This window comes from Pararge aegeria, chromosome 24, assembly GCF_905163445.1.
Source record: "Pararge aegeria chromosome 24, ilParAegt1.1, whole genome shotgun sequence".
Classification (NCBI taxonomy): Eukaryota; Metazoa; Arthropoda; class Insecta; order Lepidoptera; family Nymphalidae; genus Pararge; species Pararge aegeria.
Genome location: NC_053203.1, coordinates 10,866,518 through 10,892,752, shown reverse-complemented (window position 1 = coordinate 10,892,752; position 26,235 = coordinate 10,866,518). Strand labels below are relative to the sequence as shown.

Here is a 26,235-nt window from a genome sequence, read left to right as displayed (position 1 = left end):
TAGAGCATATAGAAGGAAAGAGAGAAACAAAAATCAACCTAAAGGAGCAGCTCTAAAACTTAAGTTTTAGGTTATACCTTCACAGGTGCTGGTAGAATGATGTAGGGTGTAGCCAGTGCCGCAGGAAAGGAACCTGATGCACAGGAACGACCCAACAGTGTTGTCACACCGTTGGGTTTCGGGTATGCAGTTGTTCAGATCGGTCGCGCATTCGTTGATATCTGAAGACATAATCCCATAAGAATTTTAAAATGTACATAAACCATCGAAAAAATGTAAAGAGAAATATTAAAAACACACAAAAAAATCAACGCCATCTCTTAGAATGGTCATCACCACGGACCACGAATTAACTACATGGTACAATTAAGTAAATACGGTAGTTTGGAGACCGCTTATTGTAATTAGTTCAATCGTACTGTCAAGTCGAAAATTATCCAGTTAACCCGCATGGTACTCGTTTAACGTTTAAAGAGTCGGTGCCATTTTGGTTATTCCCATAATAAATATTTTAAGGCATTGTCAACATTTATCTTTACTTTTCAACTGATGAAGCGATATGTAAGAGCGTTATATTATCTATTAATTATATACCTGATACCATATGTACATCTTTCGCTTCTCTACTTTATATATCTCTACTCTCTCATGTAACGAAATGTGCTTAAGCGTGACACTTCCTTGAAATACTGGTCCAAAAATACACAGAATTACCGCTTATGAAGTTTCACTAAATAATCAAATCTTACCAGTGCAAGCTCTCGTCTTAGGATCCAACTCAAACCCTTTAATACAGTGGCATTCGTGACTGCCGTTCGTATTCAAGCAGTTCTGATAAAGGTCACAGAGATGCGTTCCTTCCGTACATTCATCAATATCTGGAACACAAATGATTCAAAATTCAAATTCAAAATTCATTCATTTCAAGTAGGAAAAGTAAATTTAGTCTTGTTTCTAGTGACTATACCACCGGTTCGGAAGGCAGATTCTACTGAGAAGAGCCGGAACTCAGCAGATTGCTTCTTTTCCAACATAATTTTATAGTTCAACAATCTTTAAATTTTTTCTGTTTTGTGAGAGATGAGAGCGGAGTGGCATGCTTCCAAGCACGCTTTGTCGTTAAGAAATTCATCAATCGTGTAGTAACCACTATTGGTTAAATGTGTTTAAACTTAGGTAAAGGTAGATCTAATGTTACCTTCGGTATCATTTTTTAGAAGCATATACCCAATCCACGGATTTCTGTACTCGGCACGGAATTAAAATATCAAATTTTCTCAGTTCCCTAGTAACTCTGGTAGTGGAACTATGTGTGTTGTGGCTGTGAGTGTGTTTTATAACTCCGAAATATGTTCGAGCTATGGCCTTCATAAGAAATTTCTGAAGAAACCTATGCTCCAAGTATAGTCTCGGAGTCTATGCGATCAGAATGCCAAGTTTGAAATTTTCTACCTACGATTATTTACTCGATAACGTGAAAGTTATGTACGATTTTGATGGTATCATAGAAGCGCCATCTGGTGACATTACTGGGAAACCGCACTGTCACTAGATGGCGCTCTTCCAGTACCATACAAATCGTAGTTAACTTTCACGCGTTCGAATAAGTAAAAACCCAGACAAAGATGAGCCCAGTGCTTTAGTGTGTAAATTTTTATCCGGGCACCTTAAAGTGTCAAAACTGTCCCCAGACTCTTTAAGCCGCTGTCATCGCTTGGGTCGTATGGGTGGTAACAAGCCTCGTGCTGTTCTTATTAAATTCAGAGACTCGTCACTCAGGGATGCAGTTTGGTCGGCTAAGACTAACTTGAAGGGCACCGGGGTAACCATCTCTGAATTCCTTATTAAAAGTCGCCACTCTACATTCCTTGCGGCTCGACAGCGATTTGGTGTGGCGAGGTGTTGGACCAGGAACGGGACCATTATGGTGCTTGACTCCAGTGGGAAACGGCATCGCGTCACGACTATGACCGAGCTGAACGCTATCCCGTCTTCCATTCAGGATGTGCCTGTGCCTGCCGTTGCGCCTGCCGTTGCGCCTGCTACTTCGTTTGAAGCCCCCAAGGACACCAGAGCCGCCAACACAAGAATGAAGCGTATCATTAAAAAATGAATACAACTAGTTTCTTTTAAAATTACAGTTCTTGGCACTGTTCTGTTTGGCTCGCTTTGTATTTGTTCTGTTATGAAATAATTAGTATAATCTTTTTTGGTAGTAGCTTCTAATCAATTTATTATGTTCTTTGTTGTAGTTTACTTTATACTTTCATTTAATTATTTAGGTTTTGTTATTGTGGGTAAGAGCACTCTCAATGTCTGACAATGACATCTGACAAGCGGTGACAGATGACTTTGACTGACGTGTATTTGGTAGTTCGTTTAGAAACATTGAAGCATAGACTTTATAAGGCCTGCAACACACTGTTATGTTTTATTTTTATTTTGTTATACGCAATTTTGTTAATTGTTTTTTTTTTGTTTAACTTCAATATTTTCTGTGCAAATGTTTTAATTGTCTAGTATTCTTATATTTTCAAGATGCAGCTGGCGGATTAGGAAAATCTATATATTAATACCATAGTTAGTATTCTTTTTTTTTCTTTTACTCTTTAAGTTTATATATATATTGCTTTATATTTGTTATTTTTATTGTTTTTTTTTTTTTTATATTTATTATTTGATATATTATTTTATTCTATACAATGTCGTTGAACAGTATGGACAGTGATGTTTTTCTGTCTATGTCGTCTAGTGATGATAGTTTCCACAGTACATCTTTCCTTCCACTTGATAAAACTCTTGATTCTTGCTTCTCAGATTGTTTGAAGAACCTTAATGTCATTCATATTAATGCACAAAGTATCCCAGCTCATTATCCTGATATGCTTGCATCTTTTGATTCCCGTAACATACATGCTATACTAGTGTCTGAGTCTTGGCTTAAAACTTGTTTACCTTCTACCTCTTATTCGCTGCCAGGTTTTAGGCTTATTCGCAATGACCGTGTTGGTAAGGGGGGTGGTGGAGTAGCGATCTACTTGCGTTCTTATATTCCTTTTACTGTTATTAGTATGTCTTCACAACCCCCCTTACCTGATGCTGCTGAGCACCTACTTGTTGAAGTTCTTATTTCCCATACCAAAATTCTTCTTGGAGTGTTCTATTGTCCACCATACGTTTCTGATTACTTTCGTTCATTTGAATCCTTATTAGAGAAAGAAGTTCCTCTTTATAGCCACTCCATTATTTTTGGAGATTTTAATACTTGTTTACTCAAAAATGATTATCGCAGCAAGAAATTTTTGACTACAGTGGAATCCTGTAATTTGTCTGTCCTGCCCCTTGCTGCTACGCATTATTCTCCTGGTTGTACTCCTTCTCTTCTTGACCTTATTATGGTATCTTCTCCGGATTTCGTCTTTAAGCATGGCCAGTGTCCTGCCGATGCATTTTCTTATCATGATTTGATTTATCTTTCATATAAAATACGTCCACTTAAAGCAAAATCGAGGGTACTTCTGCGGCGTAACTTTGGAGGAATTGACAGCCGTCGCTTGTGTGATGATGCTAGTCATCTGGACTGGGCGGCTATCGCTGCTGTTGACTCAGTTGACCGCAAAATTGAGATATTTAATTCCCTGATAACGCAACTCTACGATACGCATGCTCCGTTAAGACCAATCAAGCTGAAACATCTACCGGCGCCTTGGTTATCAGAAGAGATAAAAATTTTAATGGACAAAAAGATTGCGGCGAAATATAAATACAAAACAAATAATACTGACGCTAACCGGGAAAAATATCATAAAGCACGGAATCGCTGTAATACATTGTGTAGGGATGCTCAACGACGCCATATTCATAAGTCTGTTGAAAGTGGTGACACTGCTAAAACCTGGAAGTTTCTTGAGTCTCTTGGAGTTGGTAAATCATCTCATAGATCTTCTATTAACGTTGATATCGAACTCCTAAATAAACATTTTTCTACTTCTGATACAATTAATAGTTCCGATAAAGAACGTACTCTTAGTATTCTTTCTTCCCACTCAACTCCTAACTTTTTACCATTTACCTTCGAGTCTTTTACTGAATGTGATGTTAAGAAGAGCATAATATCCATTGCATCGAATGCTGTTGGTGTAGATAGCATTACCCGTAATATGATCATTCCAATTCTTGACGTTGTTTCCCCTATTCTAACCCATATCTTAAACTCTTCCATTCTCTGTAGCAAATTCCCTGAAGAATGGAAGTTTGCTCAGATTATTCCTCTACCTAAAAAAAACAACCCTTCATCGTTTTCTGATTTTCGCCCCATTTCTATATTACCATTTCTCTCAAAAGTTCTTGAAAAACTCGTATCTCAACAACTTAGTCTCTTTCTTAATAAGAATAACCTTCTCAGTTCTTTGCAATCTGGCTTTCGTCCTGGTCATAGTACGGCTACTGCTCTTGCTAAAGTAACTGATGATATTCGATGGGCGATGGATAACAAGCAGCTAACAATTCTTATTCTGCTTGACTTTAGCAATGCCTTTAATACAGTTGACTTTGACATCTTGCTTAGTCTTTTACGCTCTATTAACATATCTCCATCAGTAATAGACTGGTTTCGGAGTTACCTCAATGGCCGTCGACAGCGCATTCAGATTGACGAGTCCTTTTCGTCTTGGTGTGATGTAGCGGCTGGGGTACCTCAGGGTGGCGTGTTATCTCCTTTACTTTTTTCTATTTTCATTAACTCTATTACTCAAAACATCTCTTCTCTCTATCACATGTATGCAGATGATATCCAAATATATCGCTCATCTACCCTTCAAAATCTTGGTTCTGCTATTGCAGCTATAAATAATGATATGGCTGCAATTTCTGAGTGGAGCAGGCAATATGGGCTAAAGGTCAATCCTGCAAAATCAAAAGCTATCGTTATTGGTAGCTCAGGAATGATCGCGAGGGTTGATTGGCTGAGCATTCCTTCTGTTATTTATAATGGCATCGCTATTCCTTTTTGTGACTCTGTGAAAGATCTTGGTGTATACCTCGACCGGGAATTGTCATGGACAGTGCATGTCAAAGAGCTGAGTCAGAAAGTGTTTGTGGCGATGAGCTCGTTGCGAAGGCTGCAATCATTTCTTCCAATTCCGACCAAAGTTATGCTAGCACATTCTCTTTTTCTATCTATTCTCGATTATGCGGATGCAAGCTTTCTTAATCTGACCGAGGATCAGCTTAATAAACTTGAGCGTCTTCAAAATCTGGCTATTCGGTTCATATTTGGCCTTCGCAAATATGACCATGTTTCCGTATTTCGACAAAAACTCAAGTGGCTTCCTATTCGTCGTCGCCGGGATATGCATGTACTTTCTCTTCTGTACTGTGTGTTATTTCATCTAAATACTCCCTCGTATTTAAAAGAGAAGTTCACTTTTCTTGGTGAGCAATCTGGTGTAAGATCGTGCCGTGCGCTGACGCTGTGTATGCCTTATCATAAGACAAAATTTTATAAGCGTTCGTTTAGCGTACGAGCTGTGGAATTGTGGAATGCGCTTCCATTGAGCATACGACGATCCAAATCACTGGCGATATTTAAAAGAGCAGTTAAGGCCCTTATATATTGGTAACGACTTTTAATAGTATGTATATATGTACTTACTCATTTATTGTATGTTAAAGTATTTAATTATGTAAGTGTTGTTATTATATATATTAGTTTATTTTTATATTTATTTATTTATTATATTATTTACTTTTTATCTATTTGTGCACACTAGTTTATGTATTGGCATGTAGTTATTTGCATGTATGTATTTTAATATTTGTACCACCAGCAGTCTATTCTCCTCTTCTTTTTTTTTTCCTAATTCTAAGGTTGCCTGGCAGAGATCGCTATTAAGCGATAAGGCCGCCTTTTGTATTACTACTTCTTTCGATGTTTCTGTTTTTGTTACATTTTAAATGTTGTGGTATACAAATAAAGAGTTTAATAAATAAATAAATAAATAAATAAAAGTAAACGGGACCCATGTTCAGCATTAACAGGCTGAGAATGGTAATCAAACAAGTTAAAATTAACTTACCTTCACATAAACTATTTGCTTTGTTTTTTCTCATGCCATCTGGACACTCATATTTACTGCTTGTCCTAGAGCAGTTTGGAAAATATACTATTAAAACATACAATATCATCTATAAGTAATTTTAGCATTAAAAAAAGCATTCTAGCATTTTAAATCATTGAATTCACTTTCAATTCACGTCCAATTTTTGAATCACTGCCAAGTTTCATTTCAAGCATATCGAACCGTAAACAACCAACTTTGTGGATAATCTGTGTATTGATGTGCCTCCGGAAAACATACAGCATTGATGTGAAGAAGCAGTTAGTACTTTACCGATTGTCTGCGGTCTATCTATAAACAAAGCAGTTCATCTTACCGATATAGATGGCGCTAGTGTCTCACCCAGCAAGGTAGCGGGTACCCGCTGTCACTTTGAACGTCATAGCTTTGTGTACTTTCGCCGCATGCGCGTCGAATCTAATATTATATCGTTAATCCGTCTTCATTTTCAAAAGTTATTACCAAAATATTTTAAGAAATATAGTTATCCAGTGATAATAGTTCATATTTTTGATCGTGGGGGAATTTTGGCTACATCGCGTAATGGACCCCACGTGCAAGAACGTTGGCGATGAGGCTGCGGAAACAAATCAATCAGTAGCTTCGGATTCACTGGCGCCGGAGAGGGACCCTGATCAAGAAGAAACCTCAAGTTCCAACAGCGATTCCAGCAGCGAGCAGGAACAAGAGGGGCCACGACGAAAGAAACTTAAACGAGACTCACAGGTAACGGTCGATCCGCGGATCGATGCGTTATACAACCAGGTGAGTTTTCTTACAAATCTTATAATGCATCAACCATGTGTTTCTAACTTAAACGCTCATCAAAATGAGATATTAATTGAGAAATCTAATGAGGTCAATAGCGATTTTCTAACTAATCCGTCTACAGCTAAATCTAAATCTTTGGATCTAGGCTTTTGTAAGACCGACTTTGACGAGAAAAAAGTCCTAAAACCAGCTGACGATAAACGTTTACGCCAATTAATGGAATTACAACATTTTAAATCACCCACTTGGCAACATATACGTTATAAAAAGACATTAGCGGAATTGCTGGCATCACCAGGGTTTTGCAAATTAAAAATTAACGATGAAATGTGCTCCCTAAATAAGGGAAAAGATTTCCTTGCACCTACTGAGGATATCATGGCCGCAACCACCAATGCCTTGCTACACCAGAGAGAACTGTTACAATTCGGCTTGCAGGGGATTATTGATTGGGCGCACAAAAATCCAGCTGAGTTAAACCCTGATAGACTTTTTAGTAAATTTACCGAAGCATTCGGCAAATCGTCTTCGTCTTACAAATTATCAGAACAAACTTTACAAATTGTTTGCGGCAAAAGGGCCGAATGTATAGAACTTAGGCGTAGGAGATTAATAGCAGAAATCTCGGACAAAAGTATTCAAGCGGCTCTTAACAATATACCTCCTAGTGAGGAATTCTTATTTGATAAAACAACTCTTAATACATTAATTCAATCCCTTGGGGGCCCACATTTTTGGATACAGCCACAAGCACCTAAAATAAGAGAACACTTAAAAAGAAAATACAAAGAACCAACTCCTTCTACGTCAAGAGCACAAACACAAAATAAAAATAATTTTCGCGATAATTACAAAAAACAACAGACACAACATACATACAAGGGTAAAAATGAGAGTTACAAACAAAATAAAAACACTACATTTCGAAACAAGGATACAAAAAAGTGACTATCCGACACATTTCAGGGGAGGGTATTTAAAGATGTTCAAAAAACGGTGGCAAGCGATGGGCGCAAACAAGTTTATAATGTCAATAATAACGGGCTTTCGAATACCTTTATACAAGAAACCTCCTCTGGTAATGCCCACCAAAAGCATAATGCGTCAATATGCAACCAAACCATCATCTGCCATGACTCTAATGATACAAGATCTATTGGACCAACGTGTACTACAAATTGCTCACAAAAAATCGCCCAGTTTTATCTCCAAGCTCTTCCTGCGAAAGAAAAACGATGGATCGATGCGTCCGATCTTCGACCTTCGCGAATTAAACAAATTTGTGAAACCAAAACAGTTTCGTCTGATCTCTCATGCATCAGTTCCAAGTTTTCTACAACCAGGAGATTGGATGATAAAACTAGATATTTCTCAGGCTTACTTTCACATTCCGGCTGCAAAATCTCATCGACCTTTTTTGAGAATAAGCTACAAAAACCAATTGTATCAGATGACATGTCTACCTTTTGGTCTGGCTTCAGCACCTCACCTTTTCTCTTCTGTAACATGTTGGGTTGCGGAAACCCTCCGTGCGAAGGGATGTCGAGTCCTAGTGTACCTAGACGACTTCCTTCTGGTCCACCAAGACCAATCCAAGTTATGTCTTCAGGCTGCGGAAGCCGTGAGGCACTTGGAACATTTGGGCTGGCAAATCAATTATCAGAAATCGATTTTGACACCCACGCAAGACCTAGAATACCTGGGTATTCGATGGCAGACCATAGCAAATTCAATGTCCTTGCCTACGAGAAGGATAAATATTCTCAACGAGGCCTTAAAAGACTCATTACTGAAGAGTCGGATCAGTCTCCGCGAGTTGCAACGGTTGCTGGGGCAATTAAATTTCGCCAACTTTGTGATTCCCAGGGGCCGACTTCATTGCCGCAACATCCAAATATTCCTGCGACATTTCGACAGGAACCGCCCTCGACTAAAACTGTTCACTCCACAAGTCGTGGAACAGGAAATGATATGGTGGTGCAGAGCCACAAATCTCTCCAAAAACCTGCCACCCATTTCCTGGCCACGGATGCCTCAGATTGGGGTTGGGGTGCCCAATTAGACGGGAAATTAATGTCAGGAGCCTGGTCAGCTCAGCAAAAAGCATGGCACAGCAACAAAAAGGAGCTCTTTGCAGTTATAATGGCAATCACAAGCAACACAAGGACCCTGCGAAGATCCCACGTCTTAGTTCAATCAGACAACCGAACGCTCATAGCATACATTCGGAAGGAGGGGGGAACGAGATCACTCGCTTTACTGACTCTAACATTCGATCTCCTAAACATAACAGACAAGTTTCAGATTACACTATCTGCTCATTACCTTCCAGGACGATACAACATAATCGCGGACAAGCTGTCTCGAGGAAAACCGCCCGCAGAGTGGCACCTTCTTCCTCAGGCTACACGGGAGGTCTTTATAAGATGGGGGAGACCCGAGATCGACCTGTTCGCGACAAAACAGACTGCCGTAGTAAAGAACTACGTCTCAATAGACTGCAAAGATCGATCAGCAAACTATATAGATGCCTTCAGCAGACCATGGAGACACCAATTAGCGTGGGTGTTTCCTCCTCCAAATCTATTGCCAAAAGTACTAACACATTTGAACAGTGCGACTGGGGTATACCTGATAGTAGCGCCCGAATGGCCTCGAGCTTTTTGGCTTCAAGATCTGAAATCCAGGGCATTAGATCACCCACACGAATTACAGAACCTGAACGAGACCCTGATAGATGCCACGACGTCACAGGTTCCGCCTCAAGTGCAGACATTGACCCTGAAAGTCTGGAAAATTGGGGGTGGGGTAGCCAAATAAAAGATTGGTCTACTCGGGAAAAAGACCTATTAAAAAACAGTTGGAGGCAATCTACCTTATGTACCTACTTACCAGCCATCAAAAGATGGCTAAGTTGGTGCAAGAGCCTCCAAATAAATCCTAAATTTCCTCAGCCTGCAGAAGTAGCAAAATTTTTGATAAATCTTTTTTTACATGAAAATCTATCTTATAGTACCATTCTCGTACACAAATCAGCTGTCTTAACCTTCTGCGGTCCCCATGCAGAACAACAATCATTTTCAAATTTTATAGTAAAACACGCCCTTAAGGCAATCAGCGTTGCTAAACCTAAAGCTCCCAGACTAACGCTCATATGGGACCCAAATGTCGTGCTTGAGTGGCTTTCATCTAACCCACCTAAAGATACTCTTTTCGAAATATCTAGACGAACCGCTACTATACTTTTGCTAGCCTCGGGACGTAGGGTTCACGACCTAACTTTGCTAAAAATTTCTAGCGATTTTTTTTGTGACTCCGGGGATAATATATACTTAATACCAGCATTTGGCTCAAAGACTGACACACACTCTTATCGACAATCTGCGTGGAAGCTTTCAAAACATAATGATAAAAACTTATGTCCAGTAACATTGGTCAGGTTTTTGATAGAGAAAAATAGGTCAAGGAGATTGGAAGTTGAGGGCTTAGATAATCTCTTTATTACTGTCTGCAATAAAACTAAAGCTGCATCGCGCACAGTAATAGGCAACTGGGTTCGTACGGTTCTTAAGCAAAGTGGCATTAATGCACCCCCAGGGAGCTGCAGATCAGCAGTAGCTTCCTTAGGATGGTCAGATAACCAACCAATTGACGATATATTGTCTCGGGGTAACTGGAGATCATCAGAAACATTTTTTAATCATTACTGTCGTGAGATTGACTTACCTATAAATAACCGAAACTTATTTTTTGGTACCTTTAATCCAGTTTGAATTTTAATAATATGTGCGCTGATTCTTACAGCACTTAAATTATTTTTGTCATAATGTGTATAAATTATTTGTATTTAATTATTGCAATATGATTAGATAATAGAAAGAAATAAGAATAATTAACTATTATTCTCACTTAATTTCTTAATCCTGATTAAATATTAATTCATCATAGCGTTGTGTTTACATTTCACCAGCAGATAACAAACACGTCTTCACATCAATGCTGTATGTTTTCCGGAGGCACATCAATATGACGGTTTTACAAAACAATAAAACCGATATTATGTGCCGAGAGGGAAAACATACAGCATTGCAGGAAGTTCTTCCTGGTGGAAACTATGACGTTCAAAGTGACAGCGGGTACCCGCTACCTTGCTGGGTGAGACACTAGCGCCATCTATATCGGTAAGATGAACTGCTTTGTTTATAGATAGACCGCAGACAATCGGTAAAGTACTAACTGCTTCTTCACATCAATGCTGTATGTTTTCCCTCTCGGCACATAATATCGGTTTTATTGTTTTGTAAAACCGTCATATTATTTGAAATAGCAGATTCAAAGCAGATCAAATTTCAATCAATTTCCAATCCTTTACTGGGAAGTTAGTTAGGACTTACTTTAAGCCTTAATCGACCGAAAAGTCTCTAAAATCAATCTTACCTTGAATCAACTTTTGCCTTACAGTCGTACTCTCCTAGTACATTGACACAGATTTGATCCGGTCTGCAGATATCTTGACCGTCATCACACTCGTTAATATCTGAAATAACAAATATAATTTCTTAAAAATAGTTCAACGGGTACATACCACGATAATATTTTATAATAGGATTTTATAAAATATTATCGTGGAGTTGAAATATTACCCAGTTGCATGGATCGCGGTCATCTTCGCTAATGTCGCTATCAATGACTGTTTGAAGGAGATTAATAGGAAATTACAGGGAAATGATATCCCTGCGGAATATATCACATGACTACGGCATTTCTTGGTATGAAATTTCTTCCTTTATAAGGGTCAATATCTTATTGTTATTAAAGTTGAGATTTAGGTTATAGTTGAACTCCTTAGGTAACTCTTTATTAAACTAAGAATGTAAAATATCTGAAACTCATTTTTGAATATCATCATATCAACTCATTACCGGCCTACTACAAAGTACGATTCTTCTCCCACAATAAGAAGGGGCTAAGGTCGTAGTCCACCACGGTGGCCCAGTGCGGATTCGTTCTTGAATATAATACTTTCATTTATTGATTTTCATCTTTTTTGAAAAACCACCCTCCGCTTGCGGGGCTTTTGAATGCCCAAGCAACCGGCGGTCAGGGCACCAGAGTGAGGAAGCTCCTCCCAATACGCGCCGTTTCAAGGACTACTGCCTTCTTTTTCCGACCCTTGATCCAACAACCAAGCGAAAGCTTCTTAAGATGTTGGTCGAAGCTTTTCGCGAGAAGACCGTTGACTGAAACGACGATCGGAACAATAACGATCGACTCAACATAATATAATAAAATACTTATTATTTAAAATTCTATCTCATATAGTAAATCTCACGAATTACATAATAAACACATTATCCGAAATGATTAAACGTTCTTTGCTTATACATAAGCCTGAAAAAACTTAACATACCTTCACATTTGTTGGTGATGGAGTTAGTTTTGAAACCCGGTGGACAATGCTTGGAGCCCTTGTCTTGACAGTGGAAGGAACCGCGTATATTTATACAGAACTGCGACATTTTGTTGCAGTCGTCCTTGCCTAAAGCGCATTCGTCGATATCTGCAATTTAACATGTGTTGGAACTTGGACTCACTTGTGCCATAAGGTGACGGTAGATTAGAATACAGTACGATCAATATATAAACTTGGATCACGCGAATCGCTTCGTGAAAAATTTTAACAAATAGGTATTCTTACAGTAGGTTCGCAATATATATAGTCTTATTTTATAAATTTAAAATGCATATAAAAAATTTCGGAACCGACAGGATTTAAACCTGCGACTCTCGGGCAATCGCGGCCAGAGCGCTTTCACCAATTAAGCTGCGATACTCCTACCGTCGATGCCGAAATTAGTATATGCCTTTCACATCAGTCTTATAGCGACTGTAGGTTCATCTAGTAGGAAACGTTGCAACCTTTGAAAAAGTAGATTGAACTACTTTTTCAAAGGTCCATATTACAATGAGACACGTTTGAAACAAGAGATGACACATTGCTTTTTTATATTTTATAATTTTTATTTGTGTTTGTGAATACGATATATTTCAATATTATAGCCCAAAAGTGATTGCGCTAGATGGAACTAGTAGCACAAAAGACGCTGCTACCCGTTTTCCGTGATATACCCTTAGTTCCGTGGTAAGAAAAGGGGTGGTGACAACAGAAATCTGATCTGCTGTGACCACATGGCAGCAATGTAAGAAACAGTGTTTCTTGAATTGTCGTCTAAATTTTACCATGAATCAGTCTCAAGGTTAATGTCCGAGACATTTACACAGGTTTAAATGATGAGATAAGTTAAACCAACAATGAGAAGAAGAAGAAACACTTTATACAGGAAAAGAAACAGTCAGGAGTATACAGTCAACAAGACATGCGAAGGCGGCCTTATTTCCGCAAGCAATCTCTTACAGTCAACCTTTGTAGACAGGACTCACAGCAGGAGAACGGATATGAATGAGATAGAGTTTCGATTCCAACGTCTGAAACCTTAAAACATAACTTAGAGTATACTCTACCTTCACATTCCTCATTGAAGCCGCTTATAAAGCCGGGGGGGCATCCATCTTCTACCGGCGTTTTTGGTTTACTGGGCATGCTGCCGGGGTCACCAGAGATGCCACCGCATTTGTAACCTCCTATGGTATTTTCACATATATAGCTTGGGCAAGGCGGACTAGGTAGGTTGCATTCGTTTATATCTGTAAATAACAAACACCCGGATTTATCCATAAATGCTGCAAAGTACAAAATACTTAGTCTTTGTAAAGTGAAATCTATCTATTTGTGCCCATATCACCAGTTTGGAATACAGATTCATTGAAGGAATACAGCTAGCTACTTAGAACTTCCAAGATCGAATCGATCGATCCTTTATTGTAAAGGATCGATCGATTCGATAATATATTGTAATATATTGTATACCGTGTGAAGAAGCATGTGAAGATGCAATATGCTTTCATGATCTTTTTCCATTAAAAAAATTATAGTTCGCATCGATGGATGTTCAACTGACTTTAAATTCAGATTATAAAAGATGATGTCATATTCAAAATAGTTATAATTCGAAACGTTTCTAGATCGTTCCTTTTGTTTACGACTTCCGAGTAAAGTTCTAGGACTCCGATAAGTGGCATAAAGGCGAGCACCCTTCGTGACCGAGCTAGGCCCCGATTGCTGCCGTTGCTTCCACGATCATGAGGGCATTCGAACTTAGCCACTATAAATAATACAGTCCAAAAGTCCACCAAGTCCGACTGGCATCGAACCGAGCCCGAGTCCTCGAAGGAGGCACCCTCGGCTCGATGTCCCCCTTCCCCCCGATATCGTCGATCCCTGGGGCTCTTCTCATGGCGAGCTTTCGCGCTCGCCATGAGAAGAGCCCCCCTTGCAACCCCTCAGGTGGTTATCGGAAAGTGTCCTTCCGAAACAGATATTCAAATTTTCGATAGATATCTTACCATCGCAAGCATTATTCGCGAGATTCTTCGTGAATCCAGAAGGGCATTTTCCTTTATCAACATTGCTTTTTCCATTTTTAATCGGAATGCATTTGTATGAGCCGACGATGTTGAAGCATTTTGTGTTCGGAAGACATACTGGGGGATCCAGGACACACTCGTCGATATCTAGAATAATTTAGAGGAAAATATAGGTTGTTACATAGATATTAGTTAGAAGCTTGCGAAAAGAAGCTTGTTAGTTTGCGAAAATACATAATATGTAATGGGCACTAAGCTTAATTGCTATAATTTGACGGCCGAGTGGCGCAGTGGGCAGCGACCCTGCTTTCTGAGCCCAAGGTCGTGGGTTCGATTCCCACAACTGGAAAGTATTTGTGTGATGAACATGAATGTTTTTCAGTGTCTGGGTGTTTATCTGTATATTATAAGTATTTATGTGTATTATATTCATAAAAAAATATTCATCAGCTATCTCAGTACCCATAACACAAGCTACGCTTACTTTGGGGCTAGATGGCGATGTGTGTATTGTCGTAGTATATTTATTCATTTATTTATTTATAATCCGGAAAACCAGGTCAGCTTGCTTTAAAAGTGAAGAAATAAAATATCTTTCAATAAGTTCTTAAAGCATTATGAAGTCTACCAATGCACTTGGCCAGCATGGTAGACTACGGCCTACACTCTTCTAATCCTGAGAGGAGACCCGTACCCTGAACGTTAGCAGGTTAACTGAAAGAAAAGCTATTAACTCCATACCTTCGCAAGACTTTCCATCGGCCATGAGTTGGTATCCTCGCCGGCAGGAGCATTTCACGCTGACCCCATTGTCATTGCATTTGTGTTGGCACGGATTGTGTGGCTTACACCTGTTCTTCGTGACCTTAAGAAAATGGAGCCATAAAAGGATATTACATACATTAGTTTCCCCGAAGAGACTGTGTATTTAGGAGAGAAATTATTGCTAAAAAAAGTTCACAGAGCAAGAATATAATGAATCAAAGGGAGTAGCGATGTGTCTCAGGTAAGTACTAACTTGTAGAGAGTTCTAAATACCACGGTTTTATGCCGCTTGCACCTTGCGACTCGTATCCATGTCATTGGTCCACCTCGTCAGGGGTCTACTAACAATGTGCTTTGCGGTGCGGTTTCGCCATTCCAGCACCTTGGGACCCCCACGGCCATCGATGTGCCCATTGCTTCGCGAGTCTGTTGTTCTAAAGATCTCCTCATTTCTGATAAGATCACGTAGATATACTCCCAGTAAAGCCCTCTCCATTCGCCATTAGCTTACCTCTCGGCAATTCCTCCCGTCAGCCATCAGCATGAACCCTGGATTGCACTCGCACTTATAGGCACCGGGTATCGGTATGCAATGGTGGGCGCACAGCTCATTAGGCGCATATTCTTCACACACAGAAGCCATTGGAGATAAATCTGTAATTGATAGAAAATACTGATAATATTCATCGTCATCATCAGTATCGACGGCCGAGTGGCGCAGTGGGCAGCGACCCTGCTTTCTGAGTCCAAGGTCGTGGTTTCGATTCCAACAATTGGAAAATGGTTGTGTGATGAACATTAATGTTTTTCAGTGTCTGGGTGTTTATCTGTATATTGTAAGTATTTTTGTGTATTATATTCATAAAAAAATATTCATCCGCTATCTTAGTACCCATAACACAAGCTACGCTTCCTTTGGGGCTAGATGGCGATGTGTATTGTCGTAGTATATTTATTTATTTATTTAAATATTACCACGGCACGAGTCACCTCTCAGAACGAGAAAGGTCTCATAGCACAGGTTTAGAGCGTAGAGCCTCTACGCTATTCCAAAACAAGTTTAACAAGGCTTTAACGATTTGTATCATATATATGTACCTTTTCGTGACAATAATCGGGAACGACAGCTTATCGTGCTCTCCGCGACATGGGGGTGACCACCACCGTTTTTCCTAAATACCTAAAAAATCTTGCCCATGATGATCGAACCCAGGATCTCAAGAATCGTAGTAGAACATTCTAACAACTAGAGCAACAATGCAGTGGGTAAGTTTTTACCACCTATCTATGACACACATGGCTAGTGGTGTAGAATTTTGGATCATATAATACTTCTTCCCGGAGGTCAACAAAACAGAAAAGTCAATAAATACACGTACCGTATTCCGTTAGTTTTTTGGATACTGTTGTAGTATTGCGGCTTGGAGCTCTGCTGTTATTTTCCACTTCATTCTAAAACAGACAAAATTATATTTATTTACGGACGATGACTGTCAACAAGCCATCTATAAAATGATGGTCTTTCTAAGCGTAATAAACTATTGCCTGATATTGGCAGCGAGAGGCAAGCAGTAAACATAAACAGAACGCCCTTGATTTTCATTAGGTATTGAAGTTTAGAATAAAATAAAATAGCACATACAAAAAGACTTCTCGTGATTAAGTCTGGACAAATTTAAGGACACTCGTTGTATCAATGAAAGACTACAATGAACAATGATTGTAATATTGTAAAATGATGTTGGAAAAGAGCAACTGCTAAGTTTCGCGCTGGCTTTTTCTCGGTAGAATCTGCCTTCTGAGTCACCAGAAATAGACATACTCGACATTTCAAAAGTGCTTTATTAGGCCTACTTGAAATAAATGAATTTTGAGCTATTCTAAAGAATAAGGGTTATACAAAAAGTTTGTAGACGCGAAGTGAGAATGAGGCGATTACCCTTGATGTAGGAAATATTGACTTTACAATGAACAGTTGCTAAAAGTTACTTGGCAATGATTGTTCATTAGGAATAAAGATATTGCAAAAGTCAATGCTCCGTTGTCCGAGCGAGCCGAGCGCGTGAGTAGGTACTATTTTGGAAGAGCTGTGAAGTGTGGAGTGAAAAGATTGAAGATATTATAAATTGTACCGTACAGATTTTCCTTGTTATCGCGAATTATTGCAACTGAATGTTAATACTTAATTGTAAAGTTAAATTTTGTGCAAAACCCCATCCTCAATGCCAACGGCAGCGCAGATGTGCGATTATCATTATTAAATAGAACGACCAAAAGCCACTAAAAGCCACAAAAAATTACACTAATTTAAAAAAAAACAATACAACAAAAAGGAAAAAAAACAAACATTAACCAACATTCAAAATATAAAACATAATAAATCGAAAAAAAATCTTCATTAACGCCGAACGCCGTCTCTCAAAACTCCAAACAATCGCGTATGATCTTCTTCTATTCATCAGAAATCACATCGACATCCGTTTTAGTCTTCATGACAGCAGTAATCGCAGACAATGTGCGAGGTATCACGCGCTAATGGACGCAAGGAATTCGATATCCGCTTAATCCAGCTACATGGCTAATCCAGCACTGCAATTCTCAAAGATGGCTACCTTGCAACACTGGGTGAACGCGTCTCCAGCTAACAGCTGCTCTCCACTCTTTCCGTTCACAAGCGCTGTGCAGGCGGTAGCTCCTCGCGTCCTCCCCACTGCTTTCCCGGACATGCACTGGTCGCAGCATCTCTGAAACAGTTTAGCCAAATTACGAAAACCCTGGTGCAGCAGGGTCCCACCCCTGACTGGACATAATAATTTGAATTTGAGACTTCCAACTCCCTTTCGGGGGATCGACTCCGTTCACACCAGTAAATTTTTGGACCTATTTGCGTTTTTCATTTTGGTAATGGTTTGGTAATTATTGAAGTTTACCAATCCGCACTTCGATCCAGCACGGTGGATTAGGGCCCAAAACCTTTTCACTCTGCGTGCCAGTGGAATATGGTGATGATGAATATTACAATAGCTAGCAGTTGCTCTCTTCATCCGGGTTTGTGTCAGTTTTGTTAGAGATCCGTACCCGAACAGGACTAATGACGAATAAGGCAGACAGATTGGCTGTCTGTCAGCGGGTTGTGTCTCATAAACAGTAATAGGCAGAGTATCGATATAAACGTACGAGCTAATAACTGGAGGAAGTAAATGTTACAAATAGAGAATTTCACTTACTTTTCCCGTGTCTTTCATTGAAGAACAAGTTTTAGAACTGGTCGCCAGATCAATTCCACCTTCGCAGTCTACTTTCTTCCTGAAAACCAAAAGCACCTTTTAATCTGGATGTTAACTTTTTCCAATTAGTTAATTTAATAGTTCAACTTAGACCCCTAATTCTTTATGATATTCTGTACCCCTGTTCAATAACTTTTCTGACAAGCGCTAATCGAGGTTAATTTGCATACAATATTTGCTACTAAATAGGCAAATTATACATTTTGTAGGAAGATGATCAGTTAGTAATTTTTTGGAAAAGTTACTGAACCGGGCAGTAACTCTGTTTGTAACTTATGTCAGGTTTTTTGGGTTATAAATTGTTTTTGGTTTCTTTGAGGCAACACTCCACACTCAATATGCTCGTGCGTTTGTATATTGGCTGGTAAAAAATTCGCATTAAAGTCTCCTTTGTTGTGAAGTAAAGGTAAAAATTACGGTTGAAGCAATTTGTCACCAAATAAAAACTATATGAATACGCCCCTTAATGAATTATAACCTCGCCCCCCCATTTTCATCCCCTTATTGTTAGATTTTCAATATAGCTTCACCTGGTTGTCTAAACTCTTGCTTCACTGATTTAGTCTTTTCACCGAATCAGTTTTGTTGTTTGTCGGATACAAGTACTTTAGCCGAAGTTCAACTTGTTATGGTACGATTTTGATTCAAATTACTCATTAACAAACGTTTTTAGAGAATTACGGTTTATTTATCTGTGCTCTTGACACCATTTATTAAAATAGACTGTTTTAACCCCAGCTTCTCATTAATGTTTATTTTCCTCAAGACAACAATGCCACATGTATTTTGTTTACAAAATAAACTCAAATAAAATCACCCGGGATTAGAACGTTGGATATTTTGTATTTCACGATGTCCTTCAGGGTAAATAAGCTTGGTACCTTTAATAGGTTTTTTAGTAATATATCATTATATTTCACACAGGACGATGCTGTTTGGTCTGATGCAGTTTCTGTCAAGTGAGTTTATTTATGGTCTTAAGATCAACTCATTTATATTTCTGTGAATAACACTAATTTTAGTCATAACAATTGAGTGTTTTGTTATTTGGAGTTTGTTAAGTTGGCACCATTTTTTTCGTGAATAATATATAATGTATGGAATATGCTGAGCTGTACACGCTTTCTGTCTGGTGTTAAAGACAAACATTCTGTTTCTATGTTAATATAAGGTGAACTGTTTGTAGACCTTAACGTGACTTGGTTACTTTACTGACGGCCGATTGGCGCAGTTTGCAGCGACCCTGCTTTCTGAGTCCAAGGCCGTGGGTTCGATTCCCACTACTGGAAAATGTTTGTGTGATGAGCATGAATATTTTTCAGTGTCTGGGTGTTTATATGTATATTCTAAGCATTTATTTATATTATTTATAAATATTTTCGTCAGTCATCTAGTACCCATAACACAAGCTACGCTTACTTTGGGGCTAGATGGCGATGTGTGCGTTATCGTAATATATTTATTTATTATATTTACTTACTTTGGAGGTTATGATTTTTTTTTTTAATAATTTACTATAATGATATACATATCGCCATCTAGCTCCAATATTTTTATGCATTATAACTTATAATATGCAGATAAACATTGCAAAAAAAATAATGCTCATCACACAAACATTGCCCAAATTGCCAAACAATTGAAAGGGACGAAAGAGAAGGAAGGTAGGACAACGATGTTAATGGAATACCAAATGGCAGGTACACTAACGTTTAGAAGGCAGCAGGGGTTTTTAGTCGGTAGGAGTCCGGCACTATCCATAGGGATGTCCATGAGGATTTTCCCCTCCTAATATAAAAAAAAAAAAAAAAAAAAACATTGCCCAGTTGTGGGAATCGAACCCACGGCCTTGTACTTAGAGAGCAGGGATGTTGCCTACTGCGTCATCATCATCCATGCCTAATGAAGATGATGATGACGTGACTATACGACACTATGATGGTGAGTTAAATTTTTCGTCAAATTAAGTTTACATGACGCTTTGTCAATGCTTAGTGCACTTGTAATTGAAGTGCATATCAGTGCATGTTTGTGTGTGTGCTATATTTAAAAACGTGTAATATGCATCTTGTTAGTGCTCTTAATAAAAAATAATTAAGTAAATTTTAAGTACTTACGTAAAGTATTCCTTGCAACACTGGTCCATAGCAAAGATACAAAGTGTACCAAAAGTGGTGGGCACGTCAGGTGGGCTGGAAGAGGAGCAGTCTTCGGAAGAGTGATTACGAGCGTAAGTCGTACCTTGACTGCAGCACAGCTGGGTGATCTCTGACATCTGGTCTGCCAGAGAGCCTGAAAAGATATAAATGTTTAAGTTACCAGGCGCACATAGCTGGGAAGGCGTTGACGGACATGACCTCGTTGAATATACAATAAATAAATATACTATGACAATACACACATCGCCGACTAGCCCCAAAGTAAGCGTACCTTGTGTTATGGGTACTAAGATAGCTGATGAATAATAAACACATAAATACTTATTATATACAGATAAACACCCGGACACTGACAAACATTCATGTTCATCACATAAACATTTTCCGATCGTGGGAATCGAATCGAATGTTTTTCAGTGTCTGGTTGTTTATCTGTATTTTCTAAGTATTTATGTATATTATTCATAAAATCATACATCAGTCATCTATTACCCATAACACAAGCTACGCTTACTTTGGGACTAGATGGCGATGTTTGTATTGTCGTAGTATATTTATTATATATTTGTTACATATTTAATCACTCGAACTCCCGAGAGTGAAGTCGAGCTCCTACCCAATGCGATATCACCGCTTCTCTTGCTGTACCTTGCCTGAAAGATAAGCAATAGGTAAAGGCGGCCAAATTGTACACGCTGAGTATTGTACTGTACTAGTTTCTTTAATTTACCGTGAAATACGTACGTTATTTAAGTGTCTATTGTTCAAACTTTCATACTATACTTACTTACTTACTAATATTATAAATGCGAAAGTATGTTTGTTTGTCCATAAATAACGCAGCAACGGAGCAACGGATTGATGTGATTTTTTGCTTAGAGATAGTATATGGTCCGGAGAGTGACATAAGTTACGTTTTCAGACGGCCGATTTGCGCAGTTTACAGCGACCCTGCTTTCTGAGTCAAAGGCCGTGGGTTCGATTCCCACTACTGGAAAATGTTTGAGTGATGAGCATGAATGTTTTTCAATGCTCTTTCTTTTTTTTTTTTCAATGTGTTTCTATGTATATTCTAAGTATTTATTTATATTATTCATAAAAATATTCATCAGTCATCTTAGTGCCCATAACACAAGCTACGCTTACTTTGGTGCTAGATTTCGATGCGTGTATTGTCGTAGTATATAGTTTATATATAGTATTTTTATCCCGGAAAAATGCACAGTTCCTGTCGAAAGAAACGCTTACGCTTACGTTTTGTTTCTCAATTAAGCAGCAACGGAGCAATGGATTGACGTGATTTTTAGCATGGCGATAGTTTATGAGCCCTAGAGTTGCATGGGCGACTTTTTATCCCAGAAAAGAAAAAGTTCCTGTGGATAGAAACGCTTAAGCTTACGTTTTGTCCCTCAATAACGCAGCAACGGAGCAACGGATTGATGTGAATTTTTGCATAGGGATAGTTTATGGGCCGGAGAGTGACATAAGCAACTTTATATCCCGGATAAATGCACAGTTCCTGTGGGAAGAAACGCTTACGCATACGTTTTGTCCTTCAATCATGCAGTGCATGTGTTGCCAGTGATGACCTATGGCTCTGAAACATGGTCGTTAACTATGGGCCTCATAAGAAGGCTTAGAGTCACTCAGCGGGCGATGGAGAGAGCTATGCTCGGAGTATCTCTACGCGATCGAATCAGAAATGTGGAGATTCGTAGAAGAACCAAAGTTACCGACATAGCTCAACGAGTCGCGAAGCTAAAGTGGCAATGGGCCGGGCACATAGTTCGGAGAAAGGATGGACGTTGGGGTCCCAAGGTGCTGGAATGGCAGCCTCGTACTGGTAAGCGCAGCGTTGGTCGACCCCCAACGAGGTGGATAGACGACATTAAGCGCGTCGCAGGTAGCCGCTGGATCCAAGCGGCTCAGAATCGTGGAACTTGGAACTCCCTACAAAAGACCTATGTACAGCAGTGGACGTCTATCGGTTGATGTGATGAATTCACGAACCAAGCAGTTGTTCACCAGATAGTAAGTGGAAAATTGGTTGTAACAAAAGTTTGCTCTCAAAATAAAATGCCTTCTATTTGATAACTTTTTGAAAAACAAATTTTAAGGGTGGAGGTAGCATTAGGGATGAAAGTTTGTATGTAAAAAAAACATTAATGAACTGAAAGCGAACAAAGCCACGGGCAACTAGTTATATTAATAAGATGAAAGATCTACTTACAGCATCTAGAGTTATTACAAAAGCCGTTATCAGAAAAGCGATCGTAAATCTCATTCCATACAAATTCTGTTATCAAACGCATGGTTTTGTAGTTATCACTGAACAAACAGTGTTACAGATACAAACCACTACAGTTTCCTAGTTACTATGTTATATATAGGGCAAGAATCGTTTAACATTAGGCGTTGAATTTTATATGTTGTATGTATATGTTGGCCATTATACTTGTACTTAATATTTAAATGGGAAAGGAGTTTTTTGTTTGTTTGTTTGTACCAAATGCGCCGAAACTACTGAACCGATTTGAGCCATTTTTCCCCAATAGGTTTTATTACTATCACGAAGTAACTAGTTAGTAAGAAGGCTATAATAAAAAAAAGAGTGTGTGTACTTATGGACACGCGTTACAAGCTATACTTCTTTGGCGGATGGAAAAAAAAATAACTAAAATGCAGTAGTGATTAGCGATAAATATGAAAATTAATCAAAAAGATTTTATTTTAATTAAAAAGGTTTTATTAACGTAATAATATATATATTTACTAGCTGTTGCCCGCGACTTCATCTGCGTTTGATTTTGTTTTTAAAGTATTCAGTATCGCTAAGCCTTAAATGAGTATAGTAGTATATATATATATATATATATAACATGTGACTGTCAATTAATTATAGACAAAAAATTTGCAATAAAATAAAATTGCGACTATAATTAAAGATCTAAGCTATCCTATCTCTTAAGTCGGACCAGACTGCTCACGGAGTGCCAATTTAATTTAAAATCGGTTAAGTAGTTTAAGAGTCCATCGCGGACAAACATCGTGACAGGAGATTTATATATATTAAGATTTATTCACACTGTTTGTACTGTTACGAAACACGTGATCTCAATATAAAAATACTAGAATATACAACTTGAACGTATTTATCGATTTTCATGCCACCTAGAACTAACGTTACGATGTAGAATTCAGGTGTCGGTGTGCGCGCGCATCGTAAAAATTCACTCTCATCATTTTTCTACATCGCGCCAAAAGAAGTATAACCAGAGGCAAACCAGAGGTTGGTGCCGTGGTGGTTTTCAGTTTGTGTATTCCCCTTTTAGAGGGAGCAGTCCCACATAACCTCCGTCCTGCCCGAGAGTCGGAGGTAGCAATAAAGCTTTTCCACCACGCCAAAAAAAAAGAGTGATTCATTATTAAATATACTTATGGACCCCAACAGTATTTTGTAATTCCGTTACACGCTGTATATTATAGTCGCTTACTTCCTTTGTTCGGACATGAAGGAAAGACGATATTTCGTGTAGAAATAAAATGTTCTAAATGTTCCTTTAAACTACCCTTGGCAATTTGTAATTTTTCCTAAGATATAGGGAACTTCTTAATCACTAAGTATAACTTAGTGATTAAGAAGTTCCCTATATCGAGTGTAAGCGGTGCGATGCGGTGGCGTTAACGATTCAACGAATATCGAGTGTTTAAATCATAAAAATCGAATACGATCAGCTTTTTTTAAATTTCTTAACGCAGAAATAATTTTAATTTTTTAACACATGTACGTAAGTAAACTTAATTTAATTTAAATACTGCTTGGAGTTAATGTAGATTAGATAAACAGGGATCAGGGATTAAAATGTGAAACATCAACCTTAAAAGGTTTTTGCCTATGTATTAAAGTTTTATTACCTACAATTTGAGGAAATATCAGTATAAAAGTTATTAAAAAAACACATTAATCAATCAATAAATATATTTTTTAATTTTATCCCAAAATTTTAATAAATGACTTAGAAAAACGTACTTCAAATTGTAATTCCAATTTTTTTCTATAAAGAAAATATTTCTTATTTTTTCAAGAGGAACACCATTTACTTGGAAAAATGCACCAGAATAGCATAATTTTTGTTTCACTTTGAAGAACTTGTTGATTGTTAATAGTTTAAGTTATTTCAACCTCATTCAGCTGCTCTCGGAACCTTAAATACATAAGTTAAGCAGGTACTTACCATCTGCATACCTCAATGGCACAATAAACAAACACAAAACTAACCACATTATCACTATATAATAAACAAACAAAACACTAAAGTACACCAATTAATTACTCTATGATCACTTATCCCATTTCACTCTATCACTATACATTGGAAAGGGACACTAATATTTTAAATGGTATCCCATTTTTGTTTAATGCCTAATTTGTTTCTTAGTATTTAACAAATTTATCTTTAGGGCTGATACAGAGTCACTGCTTTATATTTTAAACTAGGGCTGCTACAAGTTAATTTATTGTTTGTTAAGTTTATTATGGGATCCTTTCCTTCGCAGGAGTCCGTTGTGCGTGCGTACGCGACGCAATCTATTTTCGGTCGCCGTATGCCGCAGCCGTCTCCGTCTTGTCAAAGATTAAGCGTCTCAGATACGTCTTGTGTGTTGTACACTTGATTTATGGTTATTTCGGTTAAAAATACTTTTCTTCTTCCATTCACCTTGTGGAAAGTGATGATGCAGTCTATTTATTTATTTTGGGAAACCAACAGCTAATAACTTTTTTATCTATGGTTTATACATTGTTGGCTATAGTGAATTTTCAGCTTCTCACAGATCATCACAACGTCGGCAATAGTTTAAATAAGATATGTTTTAAGTCACAATTATATTGGTTTGAGTTTGTTTATATAGGTGACTAAAATAGAATCGGGCTTACTAGTTAAGGGTATTTTAATTAAATAACCCATATCAGTATTGTACCGGAAAGCTAAATCGCCTGAAACCGTGCCGTGGCACAGCTTTGTCAGTAGGGTGACTACTAGCGTCAGCCAAAGTGTCCCACAAGACCAAACCAAAAAAAAAAACGTTATTTTTTCTTAAACGAACGTTTTTTAAACAGCTACCCTCACAGATAACATTAAACTTGGAAAGAAGAGTTAAACGTCTTACTCAGCAGTTTCTTGCGACAAATTTTAACTCAATCTCTGCAAAAACTCACTGTCACTAATAGAAAATCACAGCTCTACAATCTACATATTAGAAACTAGCTACTGTCCGGGCTTTTTCCACGTTTATTTTTCCTTCATTATTAATAAATTATAAATATATATATAAATATAAATGTATAAATTAAATAATTATATAAATAAATAAATTCCCAGTATAAATTCCTATGCCCGTTTCCAGGTTACGATCTATTACTACGCTAAATTTCACCACGATAAGTTAAACGATGCATAAGTATTTTTGCAATGGTATTTTGACATCCCAAACTTTTTCGAGACAAGTTGGTACTTCAGGATGCGGGTCACATGTGTGTCAAATTTCATCAAGATCGGTTCAACGGTTAAGCCATAGGTGACAAACAAACACACTCTCGCATTAATAATATAGTATAGATACATTCTACGTAGTTAAAAAAAATATGCT

At 38.2% G+C, this 26,235-nt stretch overlaps 1 protein-coding gene across 1 annotated transcript in view; it reads right to left on the bottom strand.

Annotated features, from left to right (window-relative positions):
• Positions 1-25,161, bottom strand: part of LOC120634463 — a 37,453-nt gene extending 12,292 nt beyond the window's left edge. Inside the window, exons 1-14 of the mRNA XM_039905067.1 lie at positions 24,822-25,161; positions 20,545-20,719; positions 18,368-18,446; positions 17,753-17,884; positions 16,520-16,592; positions 15,652-15,794; positions 15,117-15,240; positions 14,355-14,522; positions 13,413-13,595; positions 12,301-12,450; positions 11,328-11,427; positions 6,078-6,142; positions 750-878; positions 78-221 (exon numbers count right to left, since the gene is read on the bottom strand). Coding sequence (XP_039761001.1) covers positions 78-221; positions 750-878; positions 6,078-6,142; positions 11,328-11,427; positions 12,301-12,450; positions 13,413-13,595; positions 14,355-14,522; positions 15,117-15,240; positions 15,652-15,794; positions 16,520-16,592; positions 17,753-17,884; positions 18,368-18,446; positions 20,545-20,719; positions 24,822-24,870 — 1,714 coding nt within the window. The 5' untranslated portion in view covers positions 24,871-25,161. The remainder of the gene's footprint in view (positions 1-77; positions 222-749; positions 879-6,077; positions 6,143-11,327; positions 11,428-12,300; positions 12,451-13,412; positions 13,596-14,354; positions 14,523-15,116; positions 15,241-15,651; positions 15,795-16,519; positions 16,593-17,752; positions 17,885-18,367; positions 18,447-20,544; positions 20,720-24,821) is intronic.
• Between the last annotated feature and the right edge of the window lie 1,074 nt (positions 25,162-26,235).